The 20,453-nt window shown below is 59.8% G+C and overlaps 1 protein-coding gene across 8 annotated transcripts in view; it reads right to left on the reverse strand.

Annotated features, from left to right (window-relative positions):
• Positions 1–20,453, reverse strand: part of KDM4B (lysine demethylase 4B) — a 135,793-nt gene that overhangs the window by 74,504 nt on the left and 40,836 nt on the right. For all 8 annotated transcript variants that reach the window (XM_040629523.1, XM_040629522.1, XM_040629521.1 and 5 more), the window contains exons 3-6: positions 15,448–15,613; positions 9,777–9,952; positions 8,826–8,940; positions 4,453–4,646 (exon numbers count right to left, since the gene is read on the reverse strand). In XM_040629523.1, the coding sequence (XP_040485457.1) occupies positions 4,453–4,646; positions 8,826–8,940; positions 9,777–9,952; positions 15,448–15,588 (626 nt within the window). In that variant the 5' untranslated portion in view covers positions 15,589–15,613. The remainder of the gene's footprint in view (positions 1–4,452; positions 4,647–8,825; positions 8,941–9,776; positions 9,953–15,447; positions 15,614–20,453) is intronic.

Raw genomic sequence — 20,453 nt, forward strand, 5'->3', positions numbered from 1 at the left:
GGGGGGGGGGGGTGCCATTCCCATATTTTCACATTTCCCCACTGCGAGCTCGCAAGGCCTGGGACCCACAGGGGCTACAGCGTGTGGGGAACAGCTGCGGGGGCCATCTGGTGGAGGGGTCCTGGGACAGGCCGTGGGACATCGCTTCCAGCTCAACGGCCACCAGGGGCTCCAGGAGGGCCTGGGATGGTGGGAGCCACTCCCTGGACGCCGAGCCCCGGGGCACTGTCCCCGCCCCGAGCCACTTGAATCAGGGTAGAATCACGCAGCCTTCCCCGCATGCCCGGGGCCCACGCGTGCCCGCCCTCCTGGCCTCGCTAACTGACCGGGCCCCGGGAAGGCCGGGTAGGGGGTGAGTTGCAAGTTTCAGGTCTATTTTAAATCCCCATCTCAAAAGGGATTTTGAAGCACTCAAACGCTTCAGATATTCTTAGCCTTGCTGCCTGAGAGCACCACCTAATGCCGGCCTTTTGAAGCAATTCCATGCTTTTATCGACACCAGGCTGTTCGCGCCGCTGCGACACACAAATCACGCTAGCGAAGTAGCAACAGACCCAGAAAGGCTCCACGAAACACTGTAAACCTGAGGACGCCGACACTTAAAAAAACTGCTACCGAAATACTCGGAAATGGTTGCAATTAAGCCGCTGCAGGCGCGGGAGGAACAACGCAATCAGGGAAACGGGCGCGTGAGCGCGATCTGCTGGGGAGCAGCCCTCAGGGCCCGGGGCAAGGGCCCCCCGAACCACCAGCCCAGGCACCCAGGCACCACACCCACCCCCTGGGCTGGTGTCAGGGGTGCCCCAGAGGGGTCTCGGCCCCGAGGACCAGTTCCCACGGACGTGGCACCAGCACTCCAGGACCCTGATAGGCACAGGGCCCCCTCTTTGCTCCAGGCCCCTGCTGGGGGCTAGGGACCCAGGGTGGGGGTGCGGGGGAGACCGAGGGCCCTACCCTCACAGGGTCCACAATCTGATGGGGAGATACGCCAATATCACACATAGCTGGTACGAGGGTGGGGTGCCCTACCAACATCTGGGGCCCCCACCCGGGTCCTGGGGAGAGGGCATGGTGCCGAGCTGAGCTGCTGGGGCTAGGGGAGCAGGGAGCTTGGCAGAGGGGGGTGGGGGAAGCCTCAACAGCTGGATCCTACACAGCTGCACTGAGAAGCTTCTTGCCACCGGCCACACTCAGCATGAGGAACCCCATGTGCGATCCCATCCCCCTTCAGGACCAGAAATCAAGACCAAAGTCAAGCTGCCTTCCAGAACATTCTTTCCCACAGATGAACCGCCGCTATGCCCAATGCCAGCCTTGCCGACTGCTGCCCCAGGGCTCTCAGGAGTGGGCTGTGGTGAAGGGGCAGAAATGGGGGGTGGGTGGACAGCAGGGGACAGGGGTGCTGGGGCTGTACCCTGGCCTCGGGACGGGCCTGGCCCAGCTGCCTCCCTGGGCTCCCCGGGCCACTTCCCAAGTCACCCTCCCTGTGACCCTTGCTGCCCACCAAAAGCTCACGCTTTGCCCCAAGTTGCCTGAGGCCACCCCATCCTCAGGCAGGGCCATGGCTGAAGCTCAACCTGCCTTTGGCTGGCACGTGCCAGAATTCAGCAGTGGCTTCTTTTATTTGTTTTGTTCTGTGTTTTAAAGAAAAGGTGGGTTTTCTCCCTTTCCGATCCCTCTGGCTGGTAGACCCAGGCCAAAATGTGGGCGTCCACAGGGGGCTGAGCATTCCCACGGCCCGCCCCAGCAGTCTTCACTCTCCTCCTGCTGCCGCTCCCAGGGAGTCTCTGGGGCCATCACTGCTGGGGTCCAGGAGTCCATAAAAAGGATGGAAGAACCTGGGAAATTTCCATGAGCGCAGGAGCGGCCGCCAGTGCTGAAGGGTGGGGGCGCCATCTAGTGGTGCTCGGGGAACCGCGCGGGGCCAGGAGGGGACATGGTGCTGGGAGGACAGAGACACCCCATCCCCTCCACCCCCAGCCCCGGGGGCCCCAGCACTAGAATCATCCAGACCAGTGAGCTGGGACTGCAGCACACACACGCTCATACATCACAAACACACGACTGCACACTTATACACACTCACACACGGAACTCATGCACGCCCATACTCACACATAGATTTGTGTACCTTCACAAACACGTATGCACCAACATACACGAATACATACACATATACACTTTCATGTATACATATGCACACTCGCACATTCGCACATTCTCACACGCACGTACTGACACATACGCACTTGTGCACACAGCCCCAGCCTGTGGATCTGTACAGGGAGCGAGAAGGCTCCTCATCTGCGCTCAGCCTGCCACGGCCCATGCGGAGGACGCCAACCGCTGGGAGCCGGCGGGCAGAGCCCCCAGGGACGGGGCACAAGCACCTCGCCTCATGAGCTGCACCACCAGGCCCTGCTCACAGCTATGGCGTTGGGGCAGAGCGGAGCCCCTCTCCACGGGCCTGGACTGGGGCCTCCACAGACTTGCAGCCTGGCCTGGCCATGGAGATGGAGGGGAGGGGATGGGGTGACCAAGCGGTCACTGGGACCTCCTGGGCAGCACTGGGGTGACACTGCCTACCAGAACATGCCTCCACCCACACGCTCAGGACCGCTCGGGGGTGAGATTCAGGCCTTTGTGCAACGGGCAACACCAGCCCTGTCAACCTCTCTCCAGATTTTTCCTAAAAGGTGAAGAGCTCCCAGCTAGAGGTTTCAACGGTCAAGACCTGCCGCAAAGCCAGAGACAAGTAGACCGAAAACAAGAAGCTGTGGAGTTCGAACAGGATCCCAGCAAACGCACGAGGTAACAAAGCCGCACAGTGCAAAGGTCGGGAGAGCTGTGGCCAGCAGGACGGCGGCCCCAAAGATGTCCACATCTTCATCACCACAGCTCGTTAAGTATGTCACCTCACAGTAAAGAGACTTTACAGGTGGGATTAAGTCAAGGCCCCAAGGTGGGGTGACCCTGGGTTCCCGGGGGACCCGGCGTCCTCACGAGGTCCTCACGAGAGGGAGGCAGAGGGTGGGAGTCCCAGAGATGGGCAGACCCCATGCTGCTGGCGGTGAGGATGGAGGATGGGTGGCGGGCAAGGAAAAGGCAGGAGCCGGGTCTCCCCTGGAGCCTCTGGAAGGAACCGGCCCTGCTCATGCCTGCGTTAGCCCAGTGCGACCTGAGTCAGACTCCTGACGTCCAGAAACGTCAGAGAATGTACGTGTGTTAAGCCTCAAGGTTTGTAGTCACTTGTTACGCAGCCCCTGCCGTGTTCGTCCCCCACACTTCTGCATCCCTCCCCGTCTGAGCAGGAGTCCGCTGTCACGGAGCAGGGCCGCGGTTCCACTGCGTCCCCCTCAGAGGCGAGGAAAGGGTGGTCACATAGCCAACACCTGGACAGGGAGGCCTGGCTTCCCCCCTGGGGCCTCCTGCTGGCTTCTGAGCCTTCTGCTCCAGAGTGCCTGCTCCCGCCCTCCCTTAGCAAAGGGCTCCGGGATGTCCCAGTGACTTAATGGGAGCGGGGGTGGCCTTCCCTCATGCCTGTGGGCACAGGCTCAGCCGCTCGGGGGGTCAGCTCCCCGCTGGGACACCAAGGTGAGTGGCACCTTAGCCAGGGTTGGCCTGGGTCCCCGACTAAGCTGGGGCCTCTGCACCCCCGCCCCCGCCATCAGACACAAGGAGGCACTTGGCTGAGCTCTGGAGTGCCACGATCTGCTCCTGGGGCCCCTGCTTCCCCTCCCACTCCCTCTGAGCTACGATGATTACTGTAACAGAACCTTCTAAGACAGCTGAGAAGAGGCAAGGAGATGTAAAGGCCCAGCTCAGAAATCTCTGCTGGAAACCACACTGAACAAAGGAGGCCTTGCACAGAAGGCAGCTCCGAGCTGTCCCGCCAGCGGAAGCTGGATGTGAAGGGGGTGCTCGGCTCACAGATTCCAGAACACAGATCGCGCTGGACGTTCCACCCGGCCTGCCGGGCCCATCGCTCCCAGGGTGGCCTTCAGGGCGCGAGCCCACTCCAGCCCTGCAAACCCGTGGTTGGCCCACACCCCTGACAGCAGGGGGCTGGCAGCTAACGCCGCCCCTGAACCTGGAGGCCACAGGGGAAGCCAGGGAAGGCTCAGGGCTCACAGCCACCGCTCCCCCGGGCCCACAGCCCCAGGAAGAGTCCCCAGCACAATAGACACTCCATGGACGCCGCCCCCACGGGTGCAAACCATGAGCTCCGGGGAGCAGGAAGCTCGTCTCTGGGGACACGCACCCCCATCACCAACTGAGGCTGCCCCTGAAGCCAACCGGGGCCGGGCCAACAGAGCACAAGCTGCTGGAGCCCCTCAACTTTTGCCTGCCCGGTCACAGGCCCCCCCTGTCCCCAGGGGCCACCCACGCCGGCTCCCCTGAGGAGCCCTGGGCAGCCCCTCCCCATGGCCCGGCTGCTGGCAGGACACTCACCAGGACTTGGGCTCCCCGAAGTGCAGGTAGTTGATGCTGTAGAGGTCCATGTCCTCCGTGTGCCAGGCGAAGGTGGTCTTCCACATGCCGAAGTACAGGTAGGGGGTGTTGACGCCCTCGATGATGGTGCCACACTCGCGCTCCACCATGTCCAGGATGGTCCGCAGGCTCCCGATGTTCCACTGGGCCACATCCTGCAGGACGGCGAGCATGCAGTTGGTGGCGGGTCACCCCCAGGGGCTGGCGGGAGCACAGGAAGGCTACAGGGCGGCCCCCACAGAGGGCCCGAGAGCTCGCAGTCAACCCCAAACCTGCCCACGTCAGAGCCTCACCCGCTCCAGCATCTGAAACCCAGCAGGGGCTACTCCCACCCGGAGACACCAGCCCCTAGGCCTGGGCCAGGCAGTCAGGCAGGCCCTTCTCCGGATGACACACTGAGCTGTGCATTAATCACAGGCAGCGAAGGCCACGCTGTGAAGGCTGAGGTTTGGTCATGAATAATTAACATGCCTCAAAGTCAATGACATGGAAGTAGGAAGACAATCGTGGAGCGGGGGTAGCTCAGCAAACATGCCAGACAGTCCTTCCGGCACCTTCCGCCAGAGGAGACAGGGACGGTTTTCGGAACCAGGCAAACAAGGCCAGAATCCCTGCCTGCTGGACTCATCTATTTCTGATGCCACAGACAGGTCCCATCTTGTCATGACAGCTCCTAACACATCAATCCATTTCCGGCCCCCGGAGAACCCTCCACGTCTGCTGAGATGCTGAGTGGGCGTCGGCATTCTCTCTGGCCCAAGCCCACCCTGCCCAACACCCCACTCATACCCTCCCCGTCACAACAGGTCCCTGAACCAGGGGTTGGTCCTGGCAAGATGAGCCCCTGGCAGAAGCCTGGAACATAAGCACAAAATCACAAGCGCTCAAGGAAAACAAAAACAGATAAATTGGATTTCATCCAATTAAAAACTTCTGTGCTTTAAAAAAAAAAAAATCAAGAAAGTGAAAAAGAGAACCACAGAAGGGGGGAAATACATGTGAGTCATTTATCAGGTAAGAGACTGGTTGTGTCCTCTCTGAAGATCTCCTGTAACTACAAGAGAAAAACAAATAACCCGATTAAAAAATGGGTAAAGAGCCTAAATGGACGTTTCTCCTTAAAGAAGATGTACACGGTTCACCAGCAGGTGCAAAGATGCTCAACGTCATTAACCCACAGAAAACCTCAAATCAAAACCCCAGCGCCAACACCACGTCACGCCGGCTAGGACGGCAGGGTCACACAGACAGACAGTAACAAGTGTCGGGAAGGAAGGGGAGGAGGCGGGGACCTCAGACACTCCCTCCTGCTGCGGATGGGAAACGGGGCGACCTCTGGGGGAAAACACAGACCGTTCCTCAGAAGGTAAACGTGGAGCGAGCACGTGAGGAGTGCAATTCTCCACCTAGGGACGTGCCCGAGAGCAATGAAAACATAAGTCTGCACAAACACTTGCACACGCACATTCACAGACACATGACTCACCGTGGCCAAACACTGGAAACAATCCAAGTGAATGGTTAACACGACGTGTCCACCACTCACGGCGGGCCACTGGGCACAGGTGGGAGCCAGGCGCACACCGGCGCTGCCCGGGGGCGGACCCGAGCCCATGACGCTCAGGGAGGGAACCAGACACAGAAGGCCCCACGGTGTGTTAAGTCCACGTGTGTGACACGTCCGGAACAGGCTCCTCCAGACGGGAAAGGGGCTCGTGGGGGCCGGGCAGGGGACGGGGAGTGACGGCTGATGAGGAAGGGGCTTCTTTTTTGGGCTCATGAGTGTTCTGGAATTGATTGTGGTGATGGCTGCACGACTCAGTGAAATACAGTAGAAACTGTTGAATTGTATGCTCTATGTGGGGGAACTATATGGTGTGTGAATTACATCTCAACAATGCTTCCTTCAAAAAAGACGCAGGAAGTCAAGACAATGGACAAACGAGTGAACAATCCCCACAAGCACTAACTTTGTAGAACTCGGTGGAAAAGAGCAGCCCGTTTGACAAACAGGCATGTGACTCCCCACTCGTCCTAAACGCAACTCAGGAACTTCAGCTCTCCCAACCCGCCGGCTGTTGGGGTCAGATTCCCTTCCTAGAAGTCAGGATCTGGAGTCCAGGAAGCAGAGCTGCAGGGCCAGCGCCGGCCCACAAGCTCCGGAGCGTCATCCCAACTGTGGCCGCGCCAAGAGCACCGATGGCTGAGACTGCGCACGGAGAGTGGGATGGGGACAGGGACAAGGATCCCAGCTGCTGAGCCTCAAGGTCCCCACCTGAGGCAGGGAGGAGGACAGAACGTCACAAACATCAAGAACAGGGCTCCTGCAGAGGCCCCAGGAAAATCGCTCTCCTCGTGTTCTCGCAGAGCAGGGGTGCAGCAACAGGGACACCCACTGCTGGCCTCCTGCCAGATCCCTTCAAGGAGGTGCCACAAGCCCAGATGGAATGGGGTCGGAGGCAAGGCCTGATATGGGGCTGCCACGATGGGGCCCTCTGGACCTTGGCAGCCTGACGTGGGAAAGGGGGCTTGGGAAGCTGGGCCCCTCTTACAGGCCCAGGAAGCCCTTGAAGCCAGCGCAGAAATGGGGAACAGTGGCAGCGCAGGCGTCTGGAAGAGGCACACAGGACCAGCAGCCACCACCCAGGTGGACGGACCCAGACAGGCCCAAAAAAGCCCAGGGACATGGCCCCACTGTTCCCCACTCAATCTGCCATAGGAATTTCTACGCCTTGAGCCAGGCGCAAGGGCAAGCTGGCTCATGGTGCCGAACGCTTCTGCAACCATAAACAGGGCAACCGCTCACAGTCCTGGAAAGTTTGAGGTCCTGGGGTGAGCCACATGCCAGCTGAGGTGTGCTGGGGGCAGCATGAGAGACTGGGCTGTGCCCCCTCATGTTAGATGTGTGTGTGCCCACAGGGCCTCTGGGACCCTGTCCTCCTGTCCTCGCCACACCCAAGGTGTGCATGCAGCTCTGCCCTCAGACTGCACACTCACGAGGGTAAGGCCTGGCCACGTGGCCTCAAAAGCTTCCAATTGCTGTGGAGTCAAGGCCAAGTGGATGAGCTCATGGTCCCAGGGAAAAGCCCAACCTCCTCGTTCAGGATGCCCTTGCTGGAGGACAGCCACACACCTGCCATATCCCTTCTAGTGGATGGGGAAACCGAGGTCCAAAAAGGGGGAACCAGGGCCAGGAGTCAGCTTGGTCCCTGACCTCCCAGGGCGAGGGCGTCTCCCTCGCGTTCAGAGGGGTGAGCTCCCTTTGAGACTGACACGCCCTTGGTGCCCAGCTCAGAGGAGCAAACCTGCCCCCACCATGAAGCAGGACCCCCTAGTTGGAAGACCAGTGGGCCACAGGTCAGACAGGTTCCCCAAGCTGGGCAAACTGCTGGGACCCACACAATGGTCACATCCTTCCAACACCTTTCGGGAAATACAAGTGACCGCCAACTTCCTGTTGGGTTCAGGAAGATCTGACCCTTCTCAGGAGGGGGCTTTATTCCCACCCACACCAGCCCCACCCAAGCCCAGGACTCAGGAGGCACCCCCAGCTATTCTCACAAGGACCATGGATGAGTGGACAGAATGTTCCAGCAAGAGATGACCTTCGGAGTGATGATTCAGGGCAGGGGGCAGAGATGACAGCTGAGGGGCCACCCTGGGGAGAGCCCCAGGGCAAAACACATGCAGGACAGAGTCAAGCTTAAGAGCTTAGAAATCAATCAGTCTTGATAGATCCACCCCAGGGTTATCAAAGGGCCCATAAAAATTAATAAACTGCCCCCTAAAAGAGTGTGGGTCCCACTCAAACCCCCACCTGCTAAACAGCAGCACCCTGCGGGGCCTCAGCATCACGTCTCCACCAGTGTCTGGTCTATGCCCCTGGACAGGCCAAGACCAGCATGAGGCCCCTCCGTTGCCCCGGGTACCCCCAGGGCCCTCCTAGCCCAGCCCAGGGGCTAGAACTCAGGGCCCCAGGGCTCCCCAAAGACACAGTGAGAGGAACTGGACAGGAAAAGTACTAGACGAACTAAGAATAAGGAGGCCCCTGGGAGGTCAGCTGCAGGCTACCTGAGGTCAGATCAGGGCAGGAGGGACTAACAGTTTCGTAGGAAAGATTCTGCAGATCAGAAACACCCCTAGATCCCTTCTTTCTTCACTGAGACTCGACATGTGGTTGTAACCAGAGTCTGGACAGAACGCCCAGCTAAGCTGGCCACGGCATGGTAACATCCGGGTTTCATGATAAAGTCCCATTCACACGCCTTTCCCTCCACCGCTTACCATGCGTCCCTCATTCCCCCAGAATCTCTCGGGGGGCCCTGGGTACTCACGTCATCATACAAAGAGCCACTGATGTCAGCCCCGTAGATGGGAGAGACAAAGGTGAGGTTCTTCCAGTACTTGCGCTCCAGGTCATCGAAGTCCTGGTGCCGTGGGGTACAGTACCTGGCGAACGAACAGCACAGCGACCATGGCCATGGGGCTCACCCCTCCGGGGCGCGGTTACATGCGCACTCTCCGTCCCCACCTCGGGGCACAGCGTGGAGAACGTGGATGTGGCCCTGGGAGAGCGTTTATTTGGGGCTGAGGGGGGTACGTGATGGGCAGTAGGCCCCCCCCGGAATGACGCCCACTCGTCCCATCTCGTTGGTCACCAGGGCCTGGGGCACTCGAGTCAGAACACACGCCGGGGACAGCTGGAGTAGGTGAGGGGCGCAGGCTCTGGTTCTCATCAGCCTTCTGCTCTGCAAATACCAACAGCACCGACCAGAGGCCAGGCCCTGTCTCGGGCGCCAGGACGGCAGGACAAGGCAGACGACGCCCTGCTCCCGTGGGATGCTTATGTCTGAGAGCAAAGAGACCGCCGGAAAGGCACACATTTCAGCAAGCGAGGGAGGCTTGGGGAACAGAGAACAAGGAAGAGTCGACACTGGAAGCGGGCGTCCAAGTGAGCCCGGGGTGTGTGCTGTGAATGCCTGCCTGCAAATGCACCCGGATGTGCAAGGGAATGCATAAGCGTGCCTGTGAGTGAACTAGGAAACAGTACTTGGGGACATGTGTCAGGGAGCCCTTACCCAAGGAGATGCCATCGGACCAGAGATGTCATGGGAGGGTGTGGGGAAGCACTCCAGGGACAGAAGACACGGACCAGTCCCCACCATGCCCTACTCTCTCTGCACCCCCAGAGTCAGGAGCTGCCTAGAGGCCCTCAGGTATGGTTCCACCTCAGAGACGGGGTTTCGGGGTCCCCCATGACACCCGCCTCACCCGCAGCCACGTACTTCTCGCTGTTGGCCAGGCGGCGGTACTCCCCGACCGTCATGGCCTTCTTCTGGATGTTGTACTGTGTGAAGAGGCCCGACTGGCCCGTCACCACCTGCTGGATGGGGGCCGGGATGACCACGTCGTCGATGTCATCATACGTCTGCCGGGGCTTCCACTCCTTTGGGGGGATGATCTGCGAGACGAGAGGGGAGTCAGCGGCGCCTCCAGATAGGAGGACAAACTGCCCTCCCCCAGGAGACCGGCCGCGGCTCCCTGGGAACGCGTCCGGGCCCCACACCGCAGGGGCACCAGGAACCATCTCCACACTTCTTCAAACTCCCAGGTGGCCTGTGGGGGCCATGGGCACTACCACTGGGGCGCAGCTGTGCTGGCCTCCCGACGCCGCCCATCGGGCCCTCTGCAGCTCAGCCTGGGCTCTGAGAGCTAGGAGCGGTAGCCCCCCAGAGCCCAGGGCCCGGCCCCCATGCATATGTGCGTGATCACAAACAGGCGGGGGGCCGGGGCTCCCACACTCTCGCCCGGTCAGGTGCCCTGCGGCCCACCCCCGGCTGTGGAAGACAGCACTGCGAGCCTGGCTCAGGACCACCAGGGCCAGGCTGGGAGTCCGGGACACCTCCTAGAGACAAGCACAGCTCTGGGTGCCGGGGGGGACATGGAACAGCAAAGCTCCATGACGGCCTTCCACTGCGGGAGCGAGCAGATAGTACGATGCGGTAAGGGATGAGGGAACTAGAAAGGGCACAGACCCTGAGTGCAAAGAACAGAGAAGTGCTGGTGAGGCACCAGATGCAGGAGAGCGATAATGCCATAAATCCAAGCGGACAAGACCTGAGAGGGTCACTCTAAGGAACAGCGCGACCGTTTCACGGTGGCAGTGGGGCCTCCAGGCGACCACCCCCTGCCCCTCTCCAAGAGAGCCCCCAGAGGCCTGCAGGAAGGGCTTCTGGGAAGGGCTGCGCAGGGTGGGGAAGCACTGGGTCTCCACCGAGCTTGCCCGACTGGCCTCGTGGCCCTCCTGCTTCCCCTCCTCCGCTGGGCGTGGCCTCTGGGCCCAGCCGGGGCCTCCTGGGTGCCCGGCTCCCTGCTGCCAAGGCCCCTGGGGCCAACACAGCCGGTCTCTCCCAGTCCTGGGCAGGTGTTGCAAACAACAGCTCTCCTTCTGGGGCACCCAGCGAGCCACCCAGCAGCTTTGAGAAAAGGAACCAAACCAACCTGTTTTCAGTGCGGCAGCCAAGAACTCTGGGTAGGCCGAGGCCCAGTCCTCACCCAGCTCGGGGCGAATGAGGGAAGAACACCACACCAACGCCCAGGTGTGCCCACCACTTCCAGAACGGCTGAAATTCATTTGCCATCCCCAAGGATTCCCCGAGAGACATCAGGGCAACAAAACGTTTTGCTTGGCCATGGAAACACTCATTCTCCAGGTACCAGTCGACAACAGAAAGGTGCCGCCCCCACCGTCAGCACTCGTGGGTTTACTGGCGGCACATAAATAAGTAACAGCAGCAGTAAGAGGAAGTCAGAGGCTCTCACCCGGGCTGACCCTGCTCCCAGAGGACACTGGGCCATGTCTGGGGACGTCTGTGGCTGTCCGACAGGGGGCTCCTGGCATCAAAGTGGTGGGGCCAGGAATGCTGCTCAGGCCCCACAGCGCCCAGGATGCCCCACAGGAACGACCCGCCTCGACGTCAACGGAGCCCAGGCCAGGAACCCCGATTTACGTTAAATGGAGACACGGCTGCTCCGTCAAAGCTCTTTCTGGGGACATGCCCTCCCCCCACTCCCTGGCCACAGCTGCAATAAGCCACATGGGTGTCCATGTGTGGTATGAGGCCTCATGACAACAGGGTGCTGGGGGCAGCCTGCGGGTCAACGGTTTTCTTAGATTTCAAGTGAGAAATCTGAAGAATCAGGTGATCAACTAACCCACTTGAGACCGGAAACGCAAAAACTACAAATGAAAGGGCCGGTGGCCCCAGCGTGGGAGACACTCTCGCAGAGGAGTGGCGTCTGGGCCGAAGGGCTGTGAGCCTGAGCTCTTTGGCCACGTGGGCAGCGACTCCTCTTCCCAGAGAAGCCGGTGGTTCCTCCTGCCCCCACGCGTGCTCGCAGGGGAACTGGGACTTCGCCCCTCCAGTTCCGTCCCATGAAGCCCGCCCAGGAACCAAGGCTGCACAAGGAAGCAAACACGTCACTCCCAAAGCTTCGGCTCCCTTCTGAGAGCCCTGGGCCCCTCTGCTCGTCTCTCCCCATCACGGGCGCTGCTGGGTACAGACACCTGAAAACCGGAGAAGGACGCTTGGGGCGCACGAACTACGCTTGTGCGGACACACACTAGGCAGGTTCTGAAACACGCACGTGACGGAGAGCCACTTCCAGCGGGTCTAGGACCCCAAGCCCTTGGGAAGATCAATGTGCTGTCGCCTGATGCCCTCAAATCTCTGCGAGACCAGGGTCTGAAGGGAGGCTCTTGGGCGAGCCACCTCTAACGGATACCAGCGGATGACATCTGAGCGTCCTGACTGCACCCGGTGCCTGGAGGGCATGGCGTGGCCCTGGACAGACCCTCCCTCGCAGCTCCTGGAGGGCAAGCCTCAGCCAGGTTGCCAGCGGCGGACAGGCCACACTCCCCAGGTAAATGAGGCGGCACCAGGCAGTCGGCTCGGGGTGTCTGAGCAGCTGGGTTAGAAGGTGCGGGGGACCCTGTAGGAGGGAATGAAGTGAGGGGCCAGCCTCTGCCCCCAACACCTCCCGCTCCACAAGCCATTTTGCAGGTGGTGGGACAGGTGGCTAAAGGCGGTGCCGGGGCACCTCCTGCCTGCAGGGACAGTCCTTAGGGACACAACCAAGCACCGCAGAATCTTGACCCCTCCCGCAGGACCCAACGCCATGCCCCTGCCTGGCTCCCTCCCACCCCAGCGCTTCTCAAGCAGCCTCGGGGGTGGGGGGTGCAGAACCGGCCTGAGAGGGCAGGGGGATGCACAGAGCAGCCAAGGAACAAGACAGGGGTGCCCCGGGGCGCCTGGGTGGCACAGCGGTTAAGCGTCTGCCTTCGGCTCAGGGCGTGATCCCGGCGATCTGGGATCGAGCCCCACATCAGGCTCTTCTGCTATGAGCCTGCTTCTTCCTCTCCCACTCCCCCTGCTTGTGTTTCCTCTCTCGCTGCCTGTCTCTATCTCTGTCAAATAAATAAATAAAATCTTTAAAAAAAAAAAAAAAGACAGGGGTGCCCCAATAGCCCCAGAGTGGGGCCCCCCACACCCTCAGAGCCTCTTCTGGCTCTGGACCCTGGCCCCCAGCTATACCTGCTGAATAGCCACCCCCACCCAATTCCACAGGGCCCTACGCAACTTTTGTGGGGGGGTGGGGAATTCGGCTGTGATGAGACTGAAAACCCTTAGCACTACACACACGAATGCACAAAGAAGGGCGGTCAAGACCAACGAGACCAGGGTGAGGGGAGGTCGGCACCTGCAAAGCTGGCTTGGGCCAGCAGGACACCGTGCCCCTTCTCCAAAGAGGCCAGCAGCCCTGAGAGCTGGGGCCCCCTCTGAGAGAAGCAGTGGTTGCCCAAGGCCCCTGGCACATGCCTCCCGAGCCCCGCCTGTCCCCCCAGAGTGGGAGGGAGGCTGCTGAGGGACTCGAGGGACCGCCATGCAGTCCCAGCCAGGTGTGCACGTGTGGTCAGCACAACTCTGCAACTGCCAACGTCCTCCGGCCTGTGCCTCGGTGCGACAGAACGCCGTGCCCTCCCCGCCCCCCCTCCCCGCACACATAGGCGATGACCAGTCAGAGAAAGCTGCCAACAGAATCCCATGTGAGAAGCTAAAAAAGGAGCACATGAAACAAAAAGCAGAGGAAAAACAGACCCAGGAAACTCCCACCTCAGGAGACACCCAGTCCAAACAGTTTCCTCCGATCCAAAGAAATTAGCAAAAAATGACTCCACTGGGACTAGAGCTCAAAGCAGCAACACTGGGGCTCAAAGGAGCAGCACAGAGGCCGAGAAGGAGACGAACCGGGAAGGAGCACAGGCAGGCAGAGGCACGGGGAGACTGGGTCACAGGGGACACGGAGCCCGCAGCCACCACAGCGCTGTGAATGGAAAACTCGAGAAATGGCCAGGGCCATGGGGCCGGCCAGGACACAGGAGCCCCAGACAGTGAGACAGAAGAAACGAGCAGGGATGAGAGCTGTGGGGGCCTCAAGGTGCCCCGGGCAGAGATGTGCAGGACAGCAACTTGCTACACCTTCCAGCAAGGGACGACTTGAACCAGAAACAGAAGGGCTGTCGCATCCCGGGAAAAGTAGAAGCAGGCCAATGACAGGAGACAAGGCAGAGGAACCCCCACCCCCCAACAAACACCCTACAACAGGGACCCTCGACAGGGCGGACCAGGCAGGAAACCGTCCCCTGACACTGGACACCTGCCCATCAGTCAGCCCCAAGAACCCGGGAGCTGACGGAGTTTAAAGGGAGAAGCAACGCTAACACAACAGCGGGGGCTCTGGTCCCCGACTGTCCGGATCGTAGAACGCTGTGTCCATGCTGGCGCTTGCACACGGACAAGATCAAGACGGAGGGGCGGGAAGCCGACGCAAGCAGCTGCCCGCCCTGTCTCCTTAGGCTGAGATTAGAGGCATGACCATAACAGGAGAGAGACTGATACCCATAACAAAACCACCCAAACCAGGTAGGGGCAAGAATGGGGGGAGCGACTCTCCTCTCCCCACTACCGCCAGGCAGCAGCAAACCGTGGCCCTGGGCCAAATCCCGCCCGCCGCCTGCTTTTGCACGGCCCCGCGAGCCAAGAATATGGGGTGTTGTTTTTTTCCTTTTCAAATGGTTAGGGGAAAAAAACAACAACAAAAAAAATGTTTCGGGACCAGTGAAAGTCCCACGAAATTCACATTTCGGTGTGCATAAAGTTTTATTGGCACACAGCCACACCTACCGGCTCACAGGTCGCTGAGGTGGCGGGGCTGAGTGGTGGGACAGAGACCGCCCCGCCCGCAACGCTGACAATATTTGCTACCTGGCTCTTTGTGGAAAAGGTTCATTGACCCCTCAGTTTTAAGAACAGAGAACCAGGCACCTTAGAGAAAGAGCTAAGCACACCGGCAGCCACTAGGCCACACAACAAGCAGGTTACAAACCGTCCAGATGATCTGGAGAGCGGCGCCACGCACGCGGCTTCCCATGGACCGTTCTTGGTAAACTGCACACGGGCTGCACTTGTCTGTTTGCTATCACCACGCACTCACACGGACATGCGCACGAGCGACACATCATGGGAAGAGACACGGTTCACGGGTGCCGGTCTCCCCGGAAGCCTTCCCCGACTCTCGACGCCCTCTCGCCGCTGTCCGCCGCCCCGCCGCGGGATGAGCCTCACTGCGTGTTGCCGCCACAAGGCCCTAGGCGCCCACTGCCCCTGGGGCTGGCCTCAGCCATCGGCTCCCGCAGGGAAAGGGGCTGCGGGGCTCATGTCTGCGTGCCAGGCCTACAACAGAGCCTGGCACACAGGAAGAACTCCGTAACATTTTCTGACAACGAGATCAGGGCGGCTCAGTGGACACAAGCACAGCCACGCCAGGCCCGGGGCCCCAGGGCACGCACAGGGCCGGGCTGGTGGAAGGCGGCGCTGGGCCTGGGGCGTCACCCACCTTGGCCAGGCCTGCCCGGTGGGCTCCCTGGGACTCGATGTAAGCCACGTATTTGTTGAAGTCCTTAAATTCTTCCATGGTTGGGCGAAACGTCATGATTTTACAGCTCGGGTTCTGGGCCCCATGATCCTCAGACCCCATGGCTGCCACGGAGAGGCTGTCACACCTGTGAGGGGAGGACAAGAGAGCATGAGCGCGTCAGTGCCGCCACCGGTCCAGACATGCTAACAATACCCACGGCCTCGGGAAGACAAAGGCAGGGGCCACGCAGCTAAGCTGGGGCCGGAGAGGAGCCTGGGAGCAGACTCCATCTCCCCGCACTGGCACAAAAAACCAAAATGACTGCAACTAATTAAAAACAGAGGCGCCCTAGTTCTCCAAGCCAACGCAATACTGGAAGCCGGAGTACTAATTTCAAACCAGGGGCCCTGAGAAATAAAAGCTTTCCTTATCGGGGACGTCTTATCTAGGTCCACTGGCATCAGCTTCAAATCAACGCATCTACTTCGGAGCCGGATACCCACACTGACAGCAGCCGGTGGCGGCTTTCGAAGGTGAATGAGGCTGTGTGTGAGAGTGTCACCCTCAGCTGCAACCAAGCCTGGAAGTTTCTGCGTAGGAGCCGAGAGTGTGGCTGATATGCTGGCTCCGAGATTCACCATAGGCGCCCGGAGAGAGGCTGGGCATCAGGCTCCTCTTGGAGAGGCGGCCACACGCTGCAGTGGCCCCCTCCTGATCCAGGAGTTAAGAGGACCCAGCGAGGCAGTCGGTGGCCCATCCCAAGCTGGGAGGGGCTTGGGGACAGACTCTGGGGAAGGGTCCCTTGGAAAAGGTCGGAAGCCAAGTGCATACAGACCTGAGAACCCGGAAGACAATTAGCCAAACCCAACTTCCTCTGAAGTGCAGGAAGACCACCGGCCCTGGGAGGGGGCTTCCAAGTCGCCTAGATGTGGCCGCAGCCTCCCCAAAGGCACTCCCCCTGGCAGGCACTAGAGGGCAGCATGAGCCCAGAAATCGCTGCTAAGGCCTGCACTATCAGCTGGGTAGGTGCTGGGAGACCCAGACACCCCTTCCAGACCCTGCTGGGGGTGGACTGATGGTGGTATTGATACCCCATTCCCCATCTGCGGTGAAGGGGCTGGGACCAGGGGGACAGCACTAAGGCCATGCTCTGATGACAGACTGCCTGCCAGTAAGGGCTCCTGAGGGTCCTGACACGGGGGGTCATCACCATCCTGGGCTAGGACCCCACCATGGCCCTCTGCCCCATGTACACAGCAAATCCCAAGGCCTCGCCTTGTGGAGTGGCCACAAAACGGGAGTGTGCATGGCAGTGCGGGACAGTGTGACAACAGCTCTGCATGGGATCACAAGGAACTCCCATGAAAACACAGCTTCATAAAGGGAAAGGGGTTGTCACCGACCTCCCTCCAGAGCAGCAGGGACCACAGGACCCAGGCCACAGCCAGGCTGCCCACCCAGGAGGCTGCCCCATCAGAGCGCCCTGACCAGTCCCTGGGACTGACCACCATGCCTTCCCAACCCAGCCCCCTAGCCTACATCCCCACCCCAGCCCCCTGCCCTCTCCCCTCCAGCCCAGATGCCACCACGTGGGGCTCGCTTATGGCCTATGCGGCTGGCAACAGGACACAGTGTCTGTCCTGGGGGAGCTCATGGTCTGGGGGGATGACCTTGACTCTGACACTCCTAGAACATCAGCGTGGACTGAGCTGGGCTGTCAGTTGTGGAGGGAGCCACAGAAGGGCAGGGTGGTGGGGAGACCACCCTAGGCAGGGACCTCAGATGAGACATGAGACACCAGCTTGAACTCAAAGAGGATAAGCTGCAGTTGCTCTCATCGGCCTTCCTCTGCCACTCCACTCCTGCCACCCCCCACTAGCCTCCCACCACCCCACTCCCCTACCCTGCCACCCCACTCCTTGCCTCCCCCAACCCTGCCACTCCCACCCCACTCCCTGCCACCCCCCAGGATTTTCCACACCCACAGCACAGTGCAATGAGCCCCCGGGGGACCCCGCTGACCACCCGTCTTGTGTGGATGAGGAACCCCGCCTGCGGCTGGACATGATCACCTGGTCGCAGCCCCTGGTCCTAAGCCCTCAGCCCGCTGTGGACAGTGCCCAGGTTGGCTGGCAACGGGCAGGTGAGCACATAACAGTCCCCAGCCCTGTTGTATGTGACTGATGTGGGTGACTCGTCCACTCCACACAATCAGCTCATTTTGCACAGCTCACTGAGGCCTCAGGGGACATTATGTGCCCAGGCCACATGCAGGTAGGTGGCAGGGCCTGAGTCCCCACACTCAACAGCTCCCATCTTTGGCCTGGCCGGTCCTGGCCAGCTGGCTGCTTCTCCCCCCAGGCTAGCTCACGTGTGGCCTACAGGGGAGGGTGCACAGGCTCCTCTGAGCGCCTCGGGACAAGCAGTGTCACCTCCAGTGGGGGCTGCCTCTGGCCCGTCTGCCACCCGGTGCCAGCGGGGGGATATGGCACCGTGTGGTACGCCCACCACCTCCCCAGGACCAGCTCATCCCAGCCAGAGCCAGGGCAGCCCAGGGTCCTGCCCACACACGCTCCCTCACGCATCAAAAATCACGATGCAGAGATGAGTTTTCCATCTAGGAGGTGGAAAGAGCAGATGATAAGACAGCAGGTGGGTTTTCTGCACATGCGCGCGAGCCAGACATGCTTTACTCCAACCACCGGCATCACCGAGATGCAGCTCAGCGGCGGATTATGTGTGATTTTTCCTCGGCCTTATTTGTGCCTTTTGAAATGAAGGTTTTGAGTAGGTAAATATATAGAAGAAAATTAAAATGGTTTATAATCCCAACACTCCATACCCTTGACACGTTTTCTGAAGGAAGGCAAATAAAAAATCATACGTGTACACACTTAAGAAATGAGAAAGGAATCTCAGCGAACAGCAGCCCTGGGCCAACTTCCCAGTTTATTGGAAACACAGCGGGGGCAGAGGACCAAGTGAGCACCCCCTGAGGGACCGTGCAGGTCAGTCCGGAAAGACCACTGTGCTCTTCACAGGTCAGTGGCACGTCAAAAAGTGGGCACATTCACAATGGAATAATAAAAAGACAAACGGGCCAGTTTAAAAGTGGGCAAAGAGCTCAGACATTTCTCCAAAGAAAATACACACATGGCCAACAAGCACACGAAATGACAATGACGTGATTAGCCATCAGGGACATGCAAACCAAAACCGTGACGAGAAACGCTTCACCCCCCCACCCCAGGATGGTCTTTTAAAAAAAAAAAAAAGAAAGAAAGAAAAACAGACAACTAGTGCTGGGGAGGATGTGGAGAAATCAGAACCCTGACACACGGCTGGTGGGGGTCACGGAAAATGGGGCAGTCGCTGAGGAGAACAGTGCAATTTACACCTAGAATTACCAGATGACCCATTTCTACTCGTAGAAATAGGCCCAAGAGAAATGAAAACATGTGTCCACACAAAAACGTGTGCATCCAGGTTCACAGCAACATTGTCAACAACGGCCGAAAGGTAGAAACAACCCAAGTGTCCATCGACGGACCAACAGATGCACACGGCGTGTCCCCCACCCACAGGCACATCACTCGGCCACGAACAGAAGTGAGGCACCGACATGCACTGCCCTGGGGACGGACCCCAAACCCATGCGCTCAGGGAAGGAACCAGACACAGAGGGCTGAGGTCTAGGGTTTCTTCATGGGGTGATGGAAATGTTCTGAAACTGACCGTGGTGACGGTCACGCGACTCCGGGAACACACTAGAGACCATGGGACTGTACCCGTTCAGTGGGCAAACTCTGTGTGTGAATTATAGTTCCGTAAGGCTGCTAACTACCCACCCCCGTTAGAAAGAGGGAGAGGTGGGTGGAGGGCTGCAAGAAGGAAAGAGGAAGAAAGTTCTGCCCTTGGAGAAACAAGAGCAGGCACCCAGAGACGTCGGCGCCCCATGCGTGGAAGACGCACTCTTCGTGAAGACACGTGGGGACAAGGGGGGAAATGTGAACACGGGCGGGATGCCGCGTGACACTAGGAAACGGCGGTTCATGTTCAGGATGTCGCTGTGTTACTTAGGGGTGCAGTCGTGATGCCTGTGATGCACGCCGAGATGCTTTGTTGAAATACAGACACGTGTGGAAGTACAGCAAAAGCGAGCGCGGCGGACACGGACACTTGCTGCCCGCCAGGCCCTTCCCACGTTGCTTCCCATCGGGGCCTGCGCCCCTGCCCGCTGGCCCGCCGGGCTGCAGCCAGGCGCACCCTCCATCAGGGACCCCTTTCGGTCTTCCACACCGGGAAGAAGACCGTTCCTCCAGGGAGAAAGGCGCGCTGTTGGGGGGGAGCAAGGAGGGGATTTTATTTTCAACAATCTCTGGATCTCTTTCCATTCCACGCTGACAAACTCGCACAGAACTCCTCACGCTCGGCAGCTCTGAAGGCGCGAAGCCAGGGTGTATCCACTCTGCACTGGCCCTCGCGGACCCTGCGCAGGCCGTGGGGTGCTGGGGATCCTCCTTGGCTGAGCCAACCCCAGGGCCACCCAGGAACAGGAGGTCTTAAGTTCTGGAGCCAGAAGCAGCCAAGTCAGGAGCTGAACACGTCACAGAATGGCGAGTGAGAACTTCAAAGACAGATAAAGTCAGCATGACGGGGCAGCACCGGGCGGCAGGGGGCTGTTTGACTCAAATTTAATATCGAATACGAAGGGGGTGCAAGTCACACAGAGGTCTGGGGCGAGAGAAAACTCCAGACAGAGGAAAGGATGTTGGCAGTGGCCGGGAAAAGGGGCGCAGACCGTGAGGCACAGTGGGGGCCAGGCCGCCGAGCAGGCTCCGTGGTGGAGTGTGTGCTGCGTGGGTTGACCGGGAAGCCACTGGAAGTTTAGAGCAAGGACACAGATCCCATTTACATCCTGAGAAAGCCCCCTCTGGCTGTGGGAAACGAACCGCAGGTAGGGCCGGCCTCGTCGGGGCAAAAGA

This window comes from Ursus maritimus, unplaced genomic scaffold (assembly GCF_017311325.1).
Source record: "Ursus maritimus isolate PB19 unplaced genomic scaffold, ASM1731132v1 scaffold_14, whole genome shotgun sequence".
NCBI lineage: Eukaryota > Metazoa > Chordata > Mammalia > Carnivora > Ursidae > Ursus > Ursus maritimus.